We start from the raw sequence: 18,383 nt of genomic DNA on the forward strand, positions 1-18,383 counted from the left end.
AACCTGAAAAGCATAAATAAAATGAAAATGAAAGAGTTGGGGTCCAGATGCCTGCAAAAACACCTTTCTCCCTAAAACCTGCCATTATTTTAGGGTCTACAGGGGTGGTCTCTTTTTTGGGTGGGGGGTTACCACTAGAGGAAGCACATGTTGCAGGGCTACAAGAAAGGGCCTTCTCTGTGGTGGCACAACACCACCTCTGAAATGCCTTCCTCTCAAAGGTGCACCTGGTGCGAATTTTACTTAATAAGTTCAAAAGCTTGATTATTTATTTATTTAATTTATTTATTTATTATTATTATTATTATTATTATTATTATTATTATTATTATTATTATTTATCCCCACCCATCTGCTGTTTGTCCAGCACATATAAAAGCACAGTAACACGCCCAACACTAAAAAATTCCAGGAACAGGACTGTCTTCAGATGTCTTCTAAAAGTTGATATCCTTCCCATCCTCGACATCGCTGCCAAAACCTGCTTCCCTGTAACTTCACTTCTCGCCTTTGTATTTATTGAACTTGGTCCATTTATGTTGGTATTTTTGTTCTCAATTGCCCAGGGATCAGGGTCAACGAATGGCAGATTAATAAACATAAGTGAATAAATAAACAATACCCAAACTACTTTTTACCTGTAGCATCTATCCGTAAGTGGGGTAATAACCAGCCTAGGGGTATTGCCGAGATATTCGTATCCATACTGCAAACCGGCATTGATCATCTTTGTTTGTAGATGCCCTTCCTATACGGAAAAAAAAACCAACAACCATGAAATGCATGGAATAAACAGGGGGAGGGGGGAGAAATCACATACAGACCACAGTTTCTTTCTAGTTTCCACTACATCAGCTCCAATGTAGCGCACAAGGGGGGAGATTGGGGAAATCGCTCCATCTAGCAGGTTGTACAGAGGGAAAGCGGGAAACTGCATTCCACCCAATGTGATCGATTACTATCATAAGATAGTCACAGTCATTATTTTTAAAAATCATTTTTATTAATTTTCCAATAAAAAGAGCCAATTAACATATCCATCAAATCATAATCATAATCCAATTAAAACTAAAAACTAAAAAAAAACCTAAATTACAATCCAAATTATTATTATTTTTTTCGGGCTCCCCGTAGTCTGGGCCTCTTGAAGTATATCTCTAATATCTTCGTTCCTGCCTTCTTCTTTTTGTTCTCATATTTTTCACATTCCGATCTTAGCGCTTTAAGGTTCTCCGTCCCTGGCTACGCGATTCTCAATCATGTCAGAAATCATATATCCTTTCATCCATTGAATATAGCTTTATTTGTATATATGTATTTTTTTCAACTGTCTGTTTGCCAGCGCAGCTTTTCCTGACTTCATTCCAATCTTCCAATCCGGGCTGCTGTCCAAGTCTATCGTTTAAAGTTTAATGACACAGCAACTCCCACATTGTTAAATTATTCCAATCTGGGCTATTGTCCAAGCCTGTCGTTTGAAAATTGTTGAGCATACTGTTTGCAATATTGCAATGTAAACTATTCCACAGATATGTCATTTTGCGATCGACCAGCTTTCAGAGACCACACAATCCCCCCTTCTGGGCCCTAGAAGGGGGCTACTAGACATCCATTTAGCCTTCTCTCTCGCTCATAATGAAAAAATGCTGCAAACAGATGCACTGTATGTTATCCCAAATTATTGTCTCAAGTCACTACAAAGTCAGCCAGCAAGCATATCCCACTTCCCTCGAAAAAGGGAGGAACTCTCATTTTTCTGTGCTGCGTCATATTAACAAGTGCCATCTTGTTTCTTCTTTTATCTTTATCAAGTTTTTCAAGTCTAAGCAAAGCTGTGCAATTGAATACATATTTATAAATAGAAATCCATCTGTACTTTAAAAAAAAAGTTTTCTTAATGAGGCTTGGCGTAGAAAAACAATTGTAGGTATTGAGAAGAAAAAAAGAACGTACCAATCACCTCCGTAATCCGAACACCATGATGAGAATCTCTTTGAAGTCCGAGCTTAGACACCAGGGACTGTGCAGTTCTGCAGGGTTTTCTTCAGTCTTCTTCAGTCCAGACTATGTTTATTGTCCAAATCTAATTACTCCCATATCAACCGTGAATTATCGGCACGGCTGATAGTCACAGTCATAGGGCACCATGTGCTAATAAATGGGAAATCTTATATACATGTCCTGCTAGCTTTTAGCCAGTTCAAATCTGCTTGGCCCATGGCTGAGGAAATAAATGCAGGCTCAAAACGCTATGATTCTGACAAAATCAGATTAAGGCCACTCAGTTCAAAAGTATATACACTACTCCTTTTTCTTCCCCTTTCAAAAACAGTAATATAAAATCTGGACTTCTAAAACAATGTGGCCTTTGACTGAATAGGTTTTATACGTGCACCTATTGCAAATTCACCAGGTGCGCAAGGTGATGGGGGGGGGAATAATTTTAATTACAAACCATGTATGTATACGTATTAGACTTCTTGACTCTCAATCTATAGGATGACAGGCGAGATATCTTTTATCACCAGCAAAAATAAATAAATCCTCATATTCGTGCATCAGCAAGTTAGCCCAAACTGAGAAACTGCAAACAGAAATAATCTCCTAACGTGATTTAAGGGCTTCACTTACCTCCCAGTAGTACCTAAGCTGGCTCAGCCATTCGAAGTCGGAGTCATCATTTACATGTTTGCTTACTAGAGTTGCCAGAACATCCCGGGCATGAACATCTAGTACGACGAGTGCTCCGAGAGTTACTCGATTCTGCTTTGATAACGTTCCTCGCACCAGTGTGACAATGCCATCAATTTGCCCATTGCACTGTTCCAGATAGTTTTCAAGTGCCTGATAGAGGTTTGGGGAGGGGGAAGGGATCAGACGCAAACAAATTACCATATTTTTCCATGTATAAGACTATGTTTCTTCCCCCCCACACACACACACACAATTTTTTAAAGTTTAAAATTGGGGTCGTCTTCTACGGAATGTTTAAAATGTTTATTTCTTAATTTTGGGCTCAAAAAAATAGGGGTCGTCTGATACATGGGGGCGTCTTATAAACGAAAAAATACAGTACATGCTTAAACATCATCATATCAGCAGAGATGTGCAGAATTCCCCCACCCCCAATACTGCTTCTTTTAAAACTGGCTTCTGGGTTTTCACAAGTTCCTGTCTGGCAAACCCACAGACGGTCTCGCCAGACTGGTGCATGCTCTAGTTATGTCCCGTTTGAACTACTACAATGCGCTCTATGTGGGGCTACCTTTGAAGGTGACCAGGAAATGACAAATAATCCAGGATGCGGCAGCTAGACTGGTGACTAGGAGTGTACACCGGGGCCATATAATGCCAGTCCTGAAAGACCTACATTGGCTCCCAGTACGTTTCTGAGCACAATTCAAAGTGTTGGTGCTGACCTTTAAGGCCCTAAATGGCCTCGGTCCTGTATACCTCAAGGAGCGTCTCCACCCCCATTGTTCAGCTCCACCCCCACCCACTGAGGTCCAGCTCCAAGGGCCTTCTGGTGGTTCCCTCACTGCGAGAAGTAAGGTTGCAGGGAACCAGGCAGAGGGCCTTCTTGGTAGTGGCACCCGCCCTGTGGAAGGCCCTCCCATCAGATGCCAAAAAAATAAACAACCATCTGACTTTCCAGGCAGCACATTTCTCCTAATATAAATTTTATAGATGCAATTTTGACTAATGATATGCACATCTTTGCAAGCAATTTCCCATAGCATAATGCATTTTGTATGTTATCTGCTGAATTACTATGAACACGCCCCCCTAATTTACACATTTCTGTGGTGGAGAGCTGCTTTTCAGTTTTTGTATTGTCCTAGGTAGTGCGAATTAGGTAGGCTTGCATTAAAATACAAGCCAAAGCGAATTTCTCTTGCATCCCTATTTCCCACAAGGCAGTGGAGTTTTCCTTCTCCTAGACGGGCTACCTTCCCAGGCTAGCGAGCCCCATCTTCCCCAGAGAGTGTGTTTATGTGGTTAAAAAGATATGCTTACCTGCTGGCCATTTTTAATAGCTGTTTGGACCTCCAAGGTCCAGAAAGTCTGGGAAACACACAGCACTGTTTGTCCAGGCCAATCCCTTACCCAGTTTATACGGAGAGATTTTGGGTAGGCTTCTATCGCATAACCAATCACCTGGAGGTAAGGAAACGTGTCAGAGAAAAACCAAGTGGATATGAAAGGAAGGCCCAGATTTACAACTACAGGGAAGAAAGCAGTGCTAAAATTCTCGCAGCCTAATCTCTGCCACACAGGGTTATTACCTTGACACTCCATAATGCCTAAATTGCATTATTCCCTCACACTCATTAACAGAGAAAGATTATGTGATTTAGCCCTCCCTGTGTATGGGCATCTATGCGGAGCACCGACATTAAAAGCCTGGTGGGTGGAAATGGTGCCTTATCTGTTCCTCCAACCAGAAGAGGAGGCTCTTCAGCTCAAACAAGCATCTGAACCAGATCAATGTCCTACAAAATGCAAGCATGGCGTCCGTTTGCAGCATGCCCATGGTTCTGAGCACCTGAATTTAATAAGATTGCTCTCCCTTCACTCTGAGAGGAACAAATCAACTTCCACCTCTAAGTACACTGGAAGGATTGTTTGTAAGCCAGTTATAGCCTTGATTGTACATAAAAGGAGTGCAATCACGTGTTTAAAGATTAGCACGTTCCACGGCGCTTTTCAGTCTAAGCATTGAGCCACGAGAATTGGAGTAAAGTACCTTATGAAAACTACAAGAGGAAAGGAAAGCACGGCGGGTGCCGAAAACAGACCAAGAGAGCAAATGAAGTGAGCTTCATCAAAAACGGATTCAGAAAAGAAAGCTGCCAATTGACCATTTTTAATCAGGCTGTATTCATCCTGCGGCACACTGTCAGCAAACCCCACAAAAAAAAATGTCTTTCATTTGCTGTTCTTTCTGCAGTTTCGATATAACTTTGTTAGCACTGTAGTTTGTTGGTTTCCTTCACTGTTAACCAATTCATGGGAAATACTACTGGGCTGTAAATTTGTCAGGATGAGCCACGGCACTTGTGCTCTGATGATCACATACTAGCAGGATGTGTTTATTCAGACTGAACAACTTCCCCTTCTCCTTTAATGGATAGAGCAAATTTTGCACCGTGTAATTCTTCCAAGAGGCCTCCTGAAGTCTCGGTTTATGGATCCCTGATTGCCCACAGCGGCCCTGAGCCAGCGTAACGTAGGGGCTCCTAGAGTCCTCTGCTCCACCACACAAACAGCCTCCAGTGTGGATCAGGCCCTCTCTGTGTGCAGCAGTCCAGTTTACATGCATGTACACATTTTCAACAACTTAAGTAGCTGCTGCTATTGGGCCAGATAATTAGCAGACATGGGCACCAACTCTATGGGGCTGAGGATACCTCAGCCGCCCCCGCCCCCCAGTATGTGGGGACGGGGCTAAGCGCCCCCCCCCCATCTTGAGGGGCCCCACCAGGTCTCCCTGTGTTGGCAGCAGAGCACATGGACTCCTCATCACACGTGTGTGTCACACACACACAACGAGAGAGCCCCCCCCCCAATATCAGGCAGAACTCATCCCCTCTGCTAGCAGGATGAGTTCACCATTACCAGTCTGTAATATTTATGATCTAAGAATCTAGAAAAACATCTGGGCAAAAGGGAGTTGGACTAGAAGACCCTCATGTCCCTTCCAACTCTACAATTCTATGACTCTATGACAAGCAGAAGACATACAGTGGTACCTTGGTTCTCGAACTTAATTCTTTCTGGAAGTCCTTTCGACTTCCAAAACGTTCAGAAACCAAAGCATGGCTTCCAATTTGCTGCAGGAAGCTCCATTCGGCTTCCAAAAGAACGTTCAGAAACCAGAACACTCACTTCCGGGTTTCGATCTTTCGGGAGCCAAAATGTTTGAGAACTAGGCTGTTCGAAAACCAAGGTATGACTGTATCAGTATATCACAGTGTTCAGCTGGTGATATATCAGGATGTTGAAAACCAGATATCGCATATCGTCACTTGTGGACCAGGAAAAGGGGAGAAACACCAGCCATGGCTTATTTCTACCTTCTTTGCCTTCTGTGTTTGTTTTCTTTGTTCCGTTGCTACTATAAAAATGAGGGATGTTTCTGTTGTAGGTGTTTGTGGCAAAGATTCACACCGCTCAGGATGAGAGCCCAGAGGTTAATAATTTATATGTATTGTTTGTTTCTTTTGTTTTTTGTTTTATAGTTTATTTGTGAGTAGGTGTTGTTATATAATTGTTTGTGCTGTTATAAAATGAATAAAAAAATTGGGGGGGGGAGGATGAGAGCCCGGAGAGATTGGGGAGTTGGTGAAAGGTTTCAAGATGCTCAACAGCCACAGAGCTGGCACAGAGTAGAGGCCTCTTTTGTGCGAGAGACAGAGAGGGAATGAGTGAGCTGCTATAGATGAAAGAGATGAACCCCTGGTTAAAATCAGGAGTTATTCAGTCTGTTGAATGTTTGCTTTAAAAATAAAAATAAAATAAATTACAAAGTAATAAACAAATAAGAATAAAAATGTGCACCCCACCACCGAGACCATTCCATTGTAACTATCCAACCTCCCAAAATTTCAACACCTCTTGCGATGGTTTGACCCCTTTACAAATTCTACAAACACCCTCCATTTCTCCTCAAAATCATTTCTCCTGCGTATTCCCCGTCTTATCTTAATGGCACGTGTTAATTTATCACTAATAGCTATATCCCACACCTCTTTATACCATTCTTCCATTTTATACTCTGCTTGCCCCTTCCACTTCCTAGCTATAATAATTTGTGCAGCTGTCAATAAATTTGTGAGCAATAAATTCCTTCACAGCCTGCAAATCTTCCACCCCATTGTAAATTGGTAACAATGCTACCTCTGGATTTTCAGTCAGCTTTAACCCAGTGATTTCTGTTATCTCTTTAAACACCCTTTGCCCCCAAAATTGTACATATTTACACCCCCACCACATGTGAACATAATTCCCTGTTTCCTGGCATCCCCTCCAACACCGAATATTTCTTGTTTATTTGGTTTAATCTGACTTTTTTGCTTTTATTGTTTTTATTTATTAAATTTGTACATCTCCCTTCACTTGGTTAAATTGGAATATTAATCCCTGCCCTTATTGTAGTTCAGCTTTATCTATTTATTTGGCATTTGCCCAAATGTGATTGGGACGCGGGTGGCACTGTGGGTTAAACCACAGAGCCTAGGGCTTGCCGATCAGAAGGTCGGCGGTTTGAATCCCTGCGACGGGGTGAGCTCCCTTTACTCGGTCCCTGCTCCTGCCAACCTAGCAGTTCAAAAGCACGTCACAGTGCAAGTAGATAAAGAGGTACCGCTACAGTGGGAAGGTAAACGGCGTTTCCGTGTGCTGCTCTGGTTCGCCAGAAGCGGCTTTGTCATGCTGGCCGCTTGACCTGGAAGCTGTATGCCAGCACCCTCGGCCAATAACGCAAGATGAGCGCCGCAACCCTAGAGTCGGTCATGACTGGACCTAATGGTCAGGGGTCCCTTTACTTTTACCTTTACCCAAATGTGATATATGTTACCTTGTGGATGGAGTTGACCATCGCTGCTTCCAGTTCAAGTAGCCATTTTTCCACTTGACCTCTAGCTTTAGCTGTTGATATTGTGTTAATGAGGGCTATGACTTCTCCTTCGCTGCTTTTCATGTGTGTGATATCCAAGACTTCGGTAAATTCCACACTAGCAATTCCTTCAAAGCACTTTTTCAAGTGAGGCTTCACCCTGCAGAAATAAGAAAGAGGGGATGAAGAAACAAATGGTGCATTAGGCAACAAGTTATGACGCCTTCAAATAACAAGTTGTTTGTGCGTTGTATATTTAGATTAATAGTCTCACACTATCTCAATGAGTCAGAGCAGTTTCTTCTATCCACAGAGAGCATTTTTCATTCCCATTTATCAGTCTCACAAACAATACACTTTGCATATTAAATACTGTACCAATTGCTTTAAATTCTCTCTGGAACATATTAAACACAGAAATAAGCATCTACTGGAACAGTCCTAGAAAATTTCCAGCAAATAGCTAGACTGTACCAGGAATAGTACACAACTTCAAAAAATCCACCTTGCTGCCTAACACATAAAATGATTTCGTGCATTTTTCATTTCAGATTCTTTGTTTCGTGTGTGGGTGTGAAGAGGTGTTGTGCTTAAGTGTTCTGTAAGTCCATCCGGAACAGTTTCCAGCAAGCAGTGAGACAGCCACCCAATGTTATTTTACCGCTGTGATCAATAACCATCCTTCTGACCCGTTTGTCAGACAGCTATTTGTGCTGAGGGCCTAACTGTTTCACGCCATCAGTCTTGTGCAGACTTTCAACCTGTAGGTATGTACAAGGATCAAGAGGCTTCTGTTAACGCTGCCCATTTCCTATAAGTAGGGGCAGAGAAACTTTTTCAGCACATTCCTTTTGTGGACAACCTTCCAATAGCCATGCGCAAGAGGTGGCTGTGGCCACCAGAAAAAGAGAGATGAGCTACATTCCAACCACAAAAAATGCCATCTATATACAGACCTCTAACCATGTATTATCAGAATTATAGGACACATAGCATTCAAGGATAGTGCAGAAAAGAGCTAGCAAGGCATGTGAGCTGAAGAATGGGCAAAGCCTTGGGAGGGTCCCAGTGGCCTAGTGTGAAGCCTTCCATCAGCTTCAGATGCCCCTACCTGGTCAGGGATAGCCTAACTGCTGTTGTCTATGCTCCGGTCATCTCAAGGTTAGATTACTGCAATGCGTTATACATAGGGCTGCCTCTGAAGATTCAGAAATTCAACTGGTGGAGAATTCAGCGGCCAGATTGCTCACCACAGCAAGACGGTTTGAGCATATTACACCGATCCTGGCCCAACTGAACTGGCTACCAGTTAGTTTCTGGGCCCAATTCAAAGTGCTGGTTTTGACCGCCTCTTGCCAAAGGAACCTACCCGGACCCTGTGATCATCTTCTGAGACCCTCCTTCGTGTGCCTCCTCCTCAAGAGGGTGGCAACATGAGAACGGGCCTTTTCTGCAGTGGCTCCCTGTCTGTGGAATGCTCTCCCCAGGGAAAATTGCCTGGTGCCTTCATTATACACCTTTAGGAGCCAGGCAAAAACATTCCATTTTAACCAGGCCTTTGGTTGATCTGGTTACATCCTACGCCATTTTAAAATGTGTTGGGGGGGGGTGGGCTATTGGGATGTTGTTGTTTTTTTATTATGTATTTTGTGGTTTTGTATCTTGGTTTTATTCTGTGAACCACCCTGAGACCCCCGGATATAGGGTGGTATATAAATTCAATAAAAACATACAAACAAACAGAGAAACCTGGAGAGATGCTTCTGTCCCCCACCCCCGGACCTAAGATGCCCCCATCCATCCTGCAGCATACCTGCCCCCCCCCCTCATGGTTGCATGTTTGACTTCACATTTACAATAGAACCTCCACACACAGAGTCCAAGCCATGCAGTTCCAAATCCATGAAATCTCACCTGCAAAGTCTAGGATGCAGAGCATCTGTATTTGTGCGTAGGAACAATGCATGGTCACACACATGATCCCATTTGTAAAGTGGGATTGGACCCATTCCAACCCACTCTGGATCCAAATCCAGATCGTGATCCAAAGTGTAGAAATCTATAGAAATCCCAAGGACCTGCTCCGCCTGTCAACCCGCCACACCTTGCTTCAGTTTCCCTCCCCCCCAAAGGATCATGTATCTTGTTTGCCTGGATGGATGATAGCGAAGGATGTGAGAGTTTAGGGAGAAAGTAGCCCATTGTACAAAGCTCAAATTTACATTTGTTGCTCTTTCCACTTTTACCTGGCTCATCAGTGACAGGTGGACCCCAGAAGCTTGCCCCCAGGAGGGAATGTGGCCCTCAGTTGGAAAAAAAGTTTCCTACCCCTGTTGTGAAGGGGACCCAGGAGACAAAGAAGTGAAAAATGAAGTCAGGGCTACAACAGGAGGGATGGCAACGTTTTCAATATATAACGAACCGGTGTCTATGTGTCTGAAGAGTAGTTCATTGTTACCTCACAGCATGTGAAAAGTTTGTTATGGTGAATTATGGCTGCGTATCAACCAATACTATATACCGTGTTGGATCTTTGGTCTCTGAGAGAATCTCCAGCAACTCGTCATTGGATAAGAAGAAGAATCTGGGGAAGAAGAGGCGCTTCTTTTCTAAATACTCATTCAGCCCCTTCAGAATCAGTTCTAGGAACTCGTTGCATTTCTTCAGTTTTTCCAGCATCTTGTCTATCATCACTACTGTCAGAACATGCTTGTCCTGAAGAAAGGAAGAAAGGATTACGAAAATCAGTATCATCTCAATCTAAAGGCCAGTTGTTGTTGTTGTTGTTGTTGTTGTTGTTGTTGTTGTTGTGTTAGGGACTCAGTTGCTCTAAAAGCACGGGCAGTGAAGCTGTGACTATGCCAAGTGTTGCAGGATTCCAACTCCCATCAGCCCTGGGTAGTGCGGCCAATAGAATGGGATTCTGGGAGCAGTAGTCCAACAAGATATGGAGAGTCACTGTTTTTACATAGTTGCTCTAGAAGGTGAAAGGCCTAGAGGTGAGAGGAACTGGCTCCATTTCTGACAAGGAATCATCTTCCCTTGATCCTTCTGTGGCAGTGACATCATTTCAGTTCACTTTTAATTTGTATACTGCCTTTCTGTATACACAAGGCGGAAGAAACACCTACAGTCATACCTTGGTTTTCGAACAGCTTAGTTCTCAAAAGTTTTGGCTCCCAAATGCCGCAAACCCGGAAGCAACTGTCCTGGTTTGCAAACTATTTTTGGACACCAAATGTCCGATGGCGTTTCAGCGGCTTCCGATTGGCTGCAGGAGCTTCCTGCAGCCAATCAGAACCGTGCTTTGGTTTCCGAATGTTTTGGAAGTCAAACGGACTTCCGGAACGGATTTCGTTCGACTTCCAAGGTACGACTGTAATATGGAGGAATGGTTGTTGAAGTTATTGGAGATAAAGTTGATATGTTTGATTAAAGAAAAACTATTGCTCATATTTATCAGTAACAGTAATTAGGGAACCCCTTTTGGACTTCTTGTGTGAAAAGGAAAATGAATAAATCTGTGCATTTGGGTTGGAGGATTGGGAAAATATTGCCTAACCGAAAGTAGATCAGTTGGATGTCATTCTAGAGTGCATATTCTGAGTAATTTCTTTTCTGTAACTGACAGGTGGAAAATCAGAAGCACTGTTGTTTTTCCTCTTTTTCCTCTCTTTTTTCCTTCTATTTTTTGGCTTTCCTTTGGTATTTTATTTTCTCTCACACACTCTGTTTTTGTTTTTATTTAGATTAGTTTCTTTTCTCTTACTTAACATAATCTTATTTTTTTTTAAAAAGAAACAGGCATGCAACCTTTAACAAATGAATTTACTAATGAATCACTTTTTTAAAAAAAATCATTAAGCAACACTTTTTAAAAAAGTGAATTGTTTTTAACATATCTTAGCAAACATCAGGTGAGAGGAAGCATTTAAGATAGGGTATCCACGCTTCAATTTTACAGAGGAGAGGTGGCATCTGCAGATTTATTTATTAATTACTCGGTTTATTTATTAAAACTCATTTGAGTAAGGGTTAGTATCTGACAAGCTCCAGTAACTGAAGCAATCAGTATCTGACATCTACTAACAGCTGGCATTTCCTAGCAATTAATATTGGACAGTATCTGTTCCACTATTTTCAACGGAATTTAGTAAATGTGGGTTTTAACTCTTTACCTTTCCTCTAGAACTGAGATAATGAAATTTGAGGTCAAATGCCCTGGAATAGCTCAGTTGGTAGAGCATGAGACTCTTAATCTGAGAAACATGGGTGTGTGGCCTATGTTGAGCAAAAGATTCATGCACCGCAGTGGAGTGGACTCGATGTGACGGTCACCTCCAGGCTTGATTATTGTAACGCACTCTATGTGGGGCTGCCCTTGAAACTGACCCAGAAACTCCAGTGGGTGCAGAATGCCGCGGCAAGACTCCTTATAGGGTCTTCGTCAGTGGAGCGAAAAAGTTTGCTGGCCCCTGATGTACACCATCCCTACAAAACACATTTTCCTTCTCAAAGTATTCTTGGCGCTGCTATTTCTTGACATCCAATGGCCTTTTAAAAGTTATTTTTGTTTTTACTTTTATTATGCATTTTGTGTTTTTAAATTGTGATTTTATGTTGCATCTGCCCTGAGACCTGCAGGTATAAGGCGGTATACAAATTTAATAAATAAAAACAATAAAATATTTTGAGTAACAGAAAACAATCTTTATTACGGTCCATAGACCCATCAATTCGTTACCAAGCGATACACAGCTGGGACACCCCGCCCTCAAACCACTCAGACATCTTACTCAAATTCGAAATAGGAAACATTAGTTCTTGTGACCACTCTTGTGAGTAATCTTTCCTCTCCTGTCCCCCAGGTGCTTTCTTTGCCCTTTCACCCTCAGCCCGGAGGAAAATGCTCTGAATGGTGCCACATGAGCACCCTCAAGCGGTAGCTGCATGAAATGTAAATTTTAGCACATTTTAGCACAGGCTACAGCCACCCATTTTCACGATTTCCTCCGGCTACATTTCACAGCTACAACTGTGATGGAACATCAGGAATAAACAAGGCAGTCATGCATCAAGATTTTACAGAGCATTGATGCCACCTGCGGATGTCTTGCGGGTGGGGGTGGGGAATTAAAACTATACTGCGGCTAAGCCAGGGCATGGGGAAAGAATCACTGGTCTGTTGTTATGCCAAATTCCATATCCCATATCTTAATATGTTTTTAACAAAGTCTTCCATTTCTCTTCCCACATTGATAAAGATCATGCCTTTATTCGATTTGTTTAATCAAAAAACCAGGACGAAATCAAAAGAGCAATTCCATCCTCATTGCTCTGAGCCACACAGATAAAAACCGATTCAAATCTGGGGTAAAACACAGGGCAATGGGGATTTTTACAGTTCCTTGCAGCAATTATAAAACACAACAGCAAGTCAGAAAATCAACGCACAGGCTTAAATTTACGGCAGTTCACAATGATAGGGGATTTTTGTTCACAACTATAAAACCTAGTTGCTAATCCTAGACACACACTGCCACCTTCTGGGGGAAAGGTTCCTGAGAGTTTATGCACATGGAAATGGAACGGCAGAATGGGCTACCAGACTGTTTGTTGTAAGTACCGAGCTTTACTTTCAGTCGTCAAATAATTTTTATGGAGTTTTTATAATTACATTGCAACAAAACTGAAGAAAAACAGGGAAATTAAATGAAAATATCACAGAGAGAACAGAGGATCTATGTTGTCCCTTCCAACTCTATGATTCTATGGCTCTGTCTACAAACTCTCTCTCTCTCTCTCTCTCTCTCTCTCTCTCTCTCTCTCTCTCTTTCTCTCACACACACACACACACTTCTAGACCAGCATGATGACATCTTGTAATAAGGCATGAATACCAAGACTTGCACCCAGAACTTTTACATTCAACCTACAAAGGAACAGATGACATTTTGAACACCACGTTTTTACGACATGCAAATCCAAACCTTTGCATGGTTAGGGTTTACTTGCCTAGTGCCAATTAAGTGTGCACAGGACTGCAACATAAGGGCCTGATCCCACTGAATTCATTGGGGTTTATCCTCTAATAAGGACAGAATACGGGTCACTGGGCTTTAGGGACTGCTTTGCTCTGTTCCTTGTAACATCTAGTTTAACAAACGTGTTACGTGACTTTGCATTGCCTATGCTCCAGCCCCGCCCCGCCCTGCCCCAATGGCTGCTGACAGCAGGAATGACACAATTTCACACATCGCGTTGAAGTAGACATTACTGGGAACAGGGGGTGAAAGAGACATGGAGCAGGGGCAGCTCAGTGTCTCCCACAATGTCTAGTGTCCACAGGATTGCAGCCTAATAATAATAGGGTGGCTCCCAACGGAATATTAAAAACACAATAAAACATCAAACATTAAAAACTTCCCTAAACAGGGCTGCCTTCAGATGTCTTCTAAAAGTCAGAGAGTTGTTTGTTTCCTTGACATCTGATGGGAGGGCGCTCCACACGATGGGCGCCACTACTGAGAAGACCCTCTGCCTGGTTCCCTGTAAGTTGGCTTCTCGCAACGAGAGAACCGCCAGAAGGGCTGAATGATGGGAATGGAGACGCTCCTTACTTGATCTGATGCATGCTTATTCAGAAGTAAGTTCCACTAAGTTCATTGTGCTTCCCAGCGGTGTATTCCAGAACGGCAGTTTAAGTCCTGCTGAAGTTATTGGGACTTACTTCTTGAGCAAGCATACTGAGGACCAGATTTACAGTTGCAGCCCAAAACGCATGTAATTGAAAGTAACCCTTCTTGAAATCGATGCTGCTTGGTAAACATCAAAGTTCAAGACACTGAGTTGCCTTTCACAATTACAATGTCTTTCATTCCCACAATTACATGCATTCTGTTAGAATCTTCCTAATATTCTTTCAAGTTAACAATGGAAAGTTTTCAACAGGATAGTTTTCAGCATGTGCAATTTAACTGAGGACAGACTTTATTGATGAATTGATGATTTTTAGCAGTGTTTTTGAGCTTAATAAGACAAACCACAATTTCCTCTTTGTTACCATCAGTAGTTCTTATCTGATTTCTAGATTATATGGATGGATCATAGACCACGTTATGTATGCTGTTTCAAAAACAGAACAAATGTTACCTGGATGGCACATTTCATGATGTCCTTCCATGTTTTGTCCACAGAGGTGAATCGCCTCCCTTCTTCAGGCATCTGAGCCATAATGTCAGGAGAACTGAAAATTGGCTCCAGATACAACCAAGTAGCCTGAACTTTGAGCCATTCATCCAAGATCTCCTGCACCAGCAAAAGTTTTGCTTCCCATTCCCTGAAAAACAGAACACGCAGAGTTTTAGATCCTTGCTTACAGAAGCAACCTTTCTCTTGGGATGAAGGTGCATAGTAAGTCTAAAAATTTCATACACCTGTAGAACTGGGAGTAAGGAAAAAAAAGCTAGCTCCCATGTAGTTCTCTCTCATGGTTTCACAAAGGAAAGCAGTTCCAGAGCCTGTGCTTACCCAACAATACAATGGTTCATGTCCTGTTCCCTTTCCCATCCTAGCCATAGTTGGCTGGGGAGTCCATACCATGCAGTGAAATGCAAATTCTGTACCAAAAAGTTTCATGCTAAGGATGTTGAGCATAAAAGGTGTAACTAATTTCCAATAATAATAATAATTTATTATTTATACCCAGCCCATCAGCCACTTGGGGCGGCTCCCAACAGAATACTAACAACACAATAAAACATCAGACATTAAAAACTTCCCTAAACAGGGCTGCCTTCAGATGTCTTCTAAAAGTCAGATAGTTGTTCATTTCCTTGACCTGTGCCTCCATGGACAGCTGTGAGTCCAAAATGACTCCCAGGCTGCGCACCTAGTCCTTCAGGGGCATAGTTACCCCATTCAGAACCAGGGTATCTTCCACACTAGCCCACCCCCTGTCCCCACAAAACAGTACTTCTGTCGTCAGGATTCAACCTCGATCTGTTAGCCACCACTCATCCTCCAACCACCTCCAGACACTCACACAGGACATTCACCACCTTCACTGGTTCTGATTTAAAAGAGAGGTAGAGCTGAGTATCATCTGAATAATGATGAACACCCAGCCTAAGCCCCCTGATGATCTCTCCCAGCGGCTTCATGTAGATGTTAAAAAGCATGGGGGAGAGGACGGAACCCTGAGGCACCCCACAAGTGAGGGCCCAGGGGTCTGAACACTCATCCCCAGCACCACTTTCTGAACATGGCCCAGGAGGAAGGTGCGAAACCACTGTATAACATTGCCCCCAGCTCCCAGCTCCTCTAGATGGTCCAGAAGTACATCATGGTCAATGGTGTCAAATCCATAGACCTGTCCAATTTGTCTGCTTATTTAGTATCCACTCTTTGGGTTTTTTGTAAAGGCAGGAGGAGAGCGACACAGGAGAAGCAAGAGTACATCTATCTGTACAGAAACCATAAAACCAATACGTATTATGTTTTCACTCAGCATTTTACTTCACAGGGTTCCTGTGAGATTGCATGATGTAAGAATGGTAGGGCCCAAGTAGGGACTGGTGGGAAATTAAGCAGAGGATGGGCTCTGGGAGCCAAACTCTCCCTCCACCATAATGCTTTCCCTCCAAAAAAAATGTCCTACCTTCTTTTCCTCCCAGAGGAGGCTACTTCCAGTCTCAAAGCAAAAAGAGAGGAAAACCACAGAAGTTAAGGGGGACTGGGGAGTGGGAAGTATGGTAAAAGGAGTTTACCTCTCCTCTCCAGCCTGCCCTATACTTTAAACTACCTTACTCCCACATTGAATTTATATGAAATCAGCAATTTGCTTTTTCACAAAGGTCTGCCATTCTCGCATGTCCTTTGAGCCATAAATAGCTTTGAATCATCTCAGGGGTGGCCAACTCCCAAGGGACTGCGATCTACTCACAGAGTTAAAAGGACACAGTGATCTACCCCATTTAGGGAGGAAAGCCCGGTTTTGGGGGGTTCAGATCAAAGTTGTTGAGCTTCTTTGAGGGGAGCCAGTGATCCACCAGTGATCTACCACAGACGTCCAGTGATCTACCGGTAGATCACGATCTACCTGTTGGACGTGCCTGATCTACACCACAAATCAAACAAGGCCACTTGTGTGCTATGTTATTGACGTCGCCCCCTTAGGAAATATTTTACCTCATCTTCTTTTCATAAGGTTTAATGAAAGGTGATCCTCTCATGGTCTGCGTTTTAACAATGTGGTCATCCAGCAACATCTGAATATCATCCACAGATGATAAAATGTGAGTCCCGGTTTCCCTGTAAGGAAGAAGAACAAATTCCATGGCATCCCATTCTGAAATCATTTTCACCATGGCCTTCTCAAGCGAATGCTCTTTGCTGGCTGTTTCACTGATGCCTTCGAATTTTTCCAAGAATTGCTCAAGGTGCATATCAATATATGAAGAGACAGTTGAATCTTCGGAGGGCTTCAGAGGGAACCCAGCTATTTCTGACATGGCCTCCCAATGCCGGTCTTGCAAGCCGGGGTTGCAAATCACTTGGATCAACGGGATGTGCTCCTTAAATTCCTCCACTTTTGTCCTGACCCTTGTTGTTAGAAATAAGGCATTTGGGGAATCGTGGAAGGTTTTTTCCAGTTTGTACAATGCACGCCAGTAGTTTCCTGTATCTAACTCAACTGTATCCGGGTTCACCTTGGTGAATATTCCATCCATCCAGTTTCTGTATTTGGTGTTAAACTCTACTGCCATATCGTAAAGCCGAAGATACGGATTTAACGTATCTTGGATTTTTTTACGTTGAGGATATTGAGATGCCAACCACCCATATGCCTCCTCCTCTGCATTAAACTGATCAATCTAGAGAGAGAGAAGCAGAATTGTTTTTCTAAAAAAACATATCATAGATCATGCATTAAATCATATCTACACTACAACTTTTAGAGGGTGGAAGTCATACATGTGGTTTAAAAATCTACACAGTGCAGTAGGTACAGAGATACCAAAATAAATTCTGTGTATGTGATATTTATTTATTTATTTATTTATTTATTTATTTATTTATTTATTTATCCATTCATTCGTTCATTCCCTGCCCATCTGGACTCTCAGCGCTGGACTTCAGTGTCTGGGCTGAACAATGGGGGTGGAGACGCTCCTTCAGGAGCTTTGCAAGTCTCCCTGCACAGCTCCTTTCTGCCCCCGATGCTTTCAGAAGGTGAAAGGAGTAGCACAGGCAGCTTCCTTTTCCAGCACTGGGAGAAAACTGCTTCCTGCTCCTTGAGCAACGCATGTTCCTGCTGCTGATGGGCAGTTCGGAGAGTGCCTTTCTCCAGCAAAGGAACAAGCAGGAGGCCACTTTAAGCTCTCGCTCGTTCCTTAAAGCCCTGCCCCTACCCACCCCAAACCTTGTTAAGTATAACAATTTAATTCACTGAAATTGTAAATGCTTGTACGCATTACTGTGTGTTTAAAATTGTTTGGTTGGTAACTGATTTCTAGAGCATTCTCTAGCAGTTCTCATGTGATTGGCTAATGTTGGTCCCCTAGGAGACATCTAGTGCAGAGACTCCATTTTATGTGACTGTGCTTTAGAATCCACTGTGAACACTACTAAGTTGAGTAGAGTGTGAGAGTGCTTCTTCTCTGCGCAAAAGAAAGAGAGCAAAGCTGCAGGAGAATCTCTCATAGGAGCTGCAAGGCATGGCCTAACTGAGATACAGAAGACTGAAAGTGCTGAGCTCTGGAAA

At 42.8% G+C, this 18,383-nt stretch overlaps 1 protein-coding gene across 2 annotated transcripts in view; it reads right to left on the reverse strand.

Moving 5' to 3' along the window:
- The window catches only part of DNAH7 (dynein axonemal heavy chain 7), a 129,826-nt gene that overhangs the window by 82,212 nt on the left and 29,231 nt on the right, over positions 1–18,383 (reverse strand). For both annotated transcript variants that reach the window (XM_060281450.1, XM_060281453.1), the window contains 7 exons: positions 16,808–17,493; positions 14,771–14,957; positions 10,140–10,333; positions 7,580–7,778; positions 4,018–4,158; positions 2,632–2,844; positions 639–748 (listed from right to left, as the gene is read on the reverse strand). In XM_060281450.1, coding sequence (XP_060137433.1) covers positions 639–748; positions 2,632–2,844; positions 4,018–4,158; positions 7,580–7,778; positions 10,140–10,333; positions 14,771–14,957; positions 16,808–17,493 — 1,730 coding nt within the window. The remainder of the gene's footprint in view (positions 1–638; positions 749–2,631; positions 2,845–4,017; positions 4,159–7,579; positions 7,779–10,139; positions 10,334–14,770; positions 14,958–16,807; positions 17,494–18,383) is intronic.

This window comes from Zootoca vivipara, chromosome 1, assembly GCF_963506605.1.
Source record: "Zootoca vivipara chromosome 1, rZooViv1.1, whole genome shotgun sequence".
Taxonomy (NCBI): domain Eukaryota; kingdom Metazoa; phylum Chordata; class Lepidosauria; order Squamata; family Lacertidae; genus Zootoca; species Zootoca vivipara.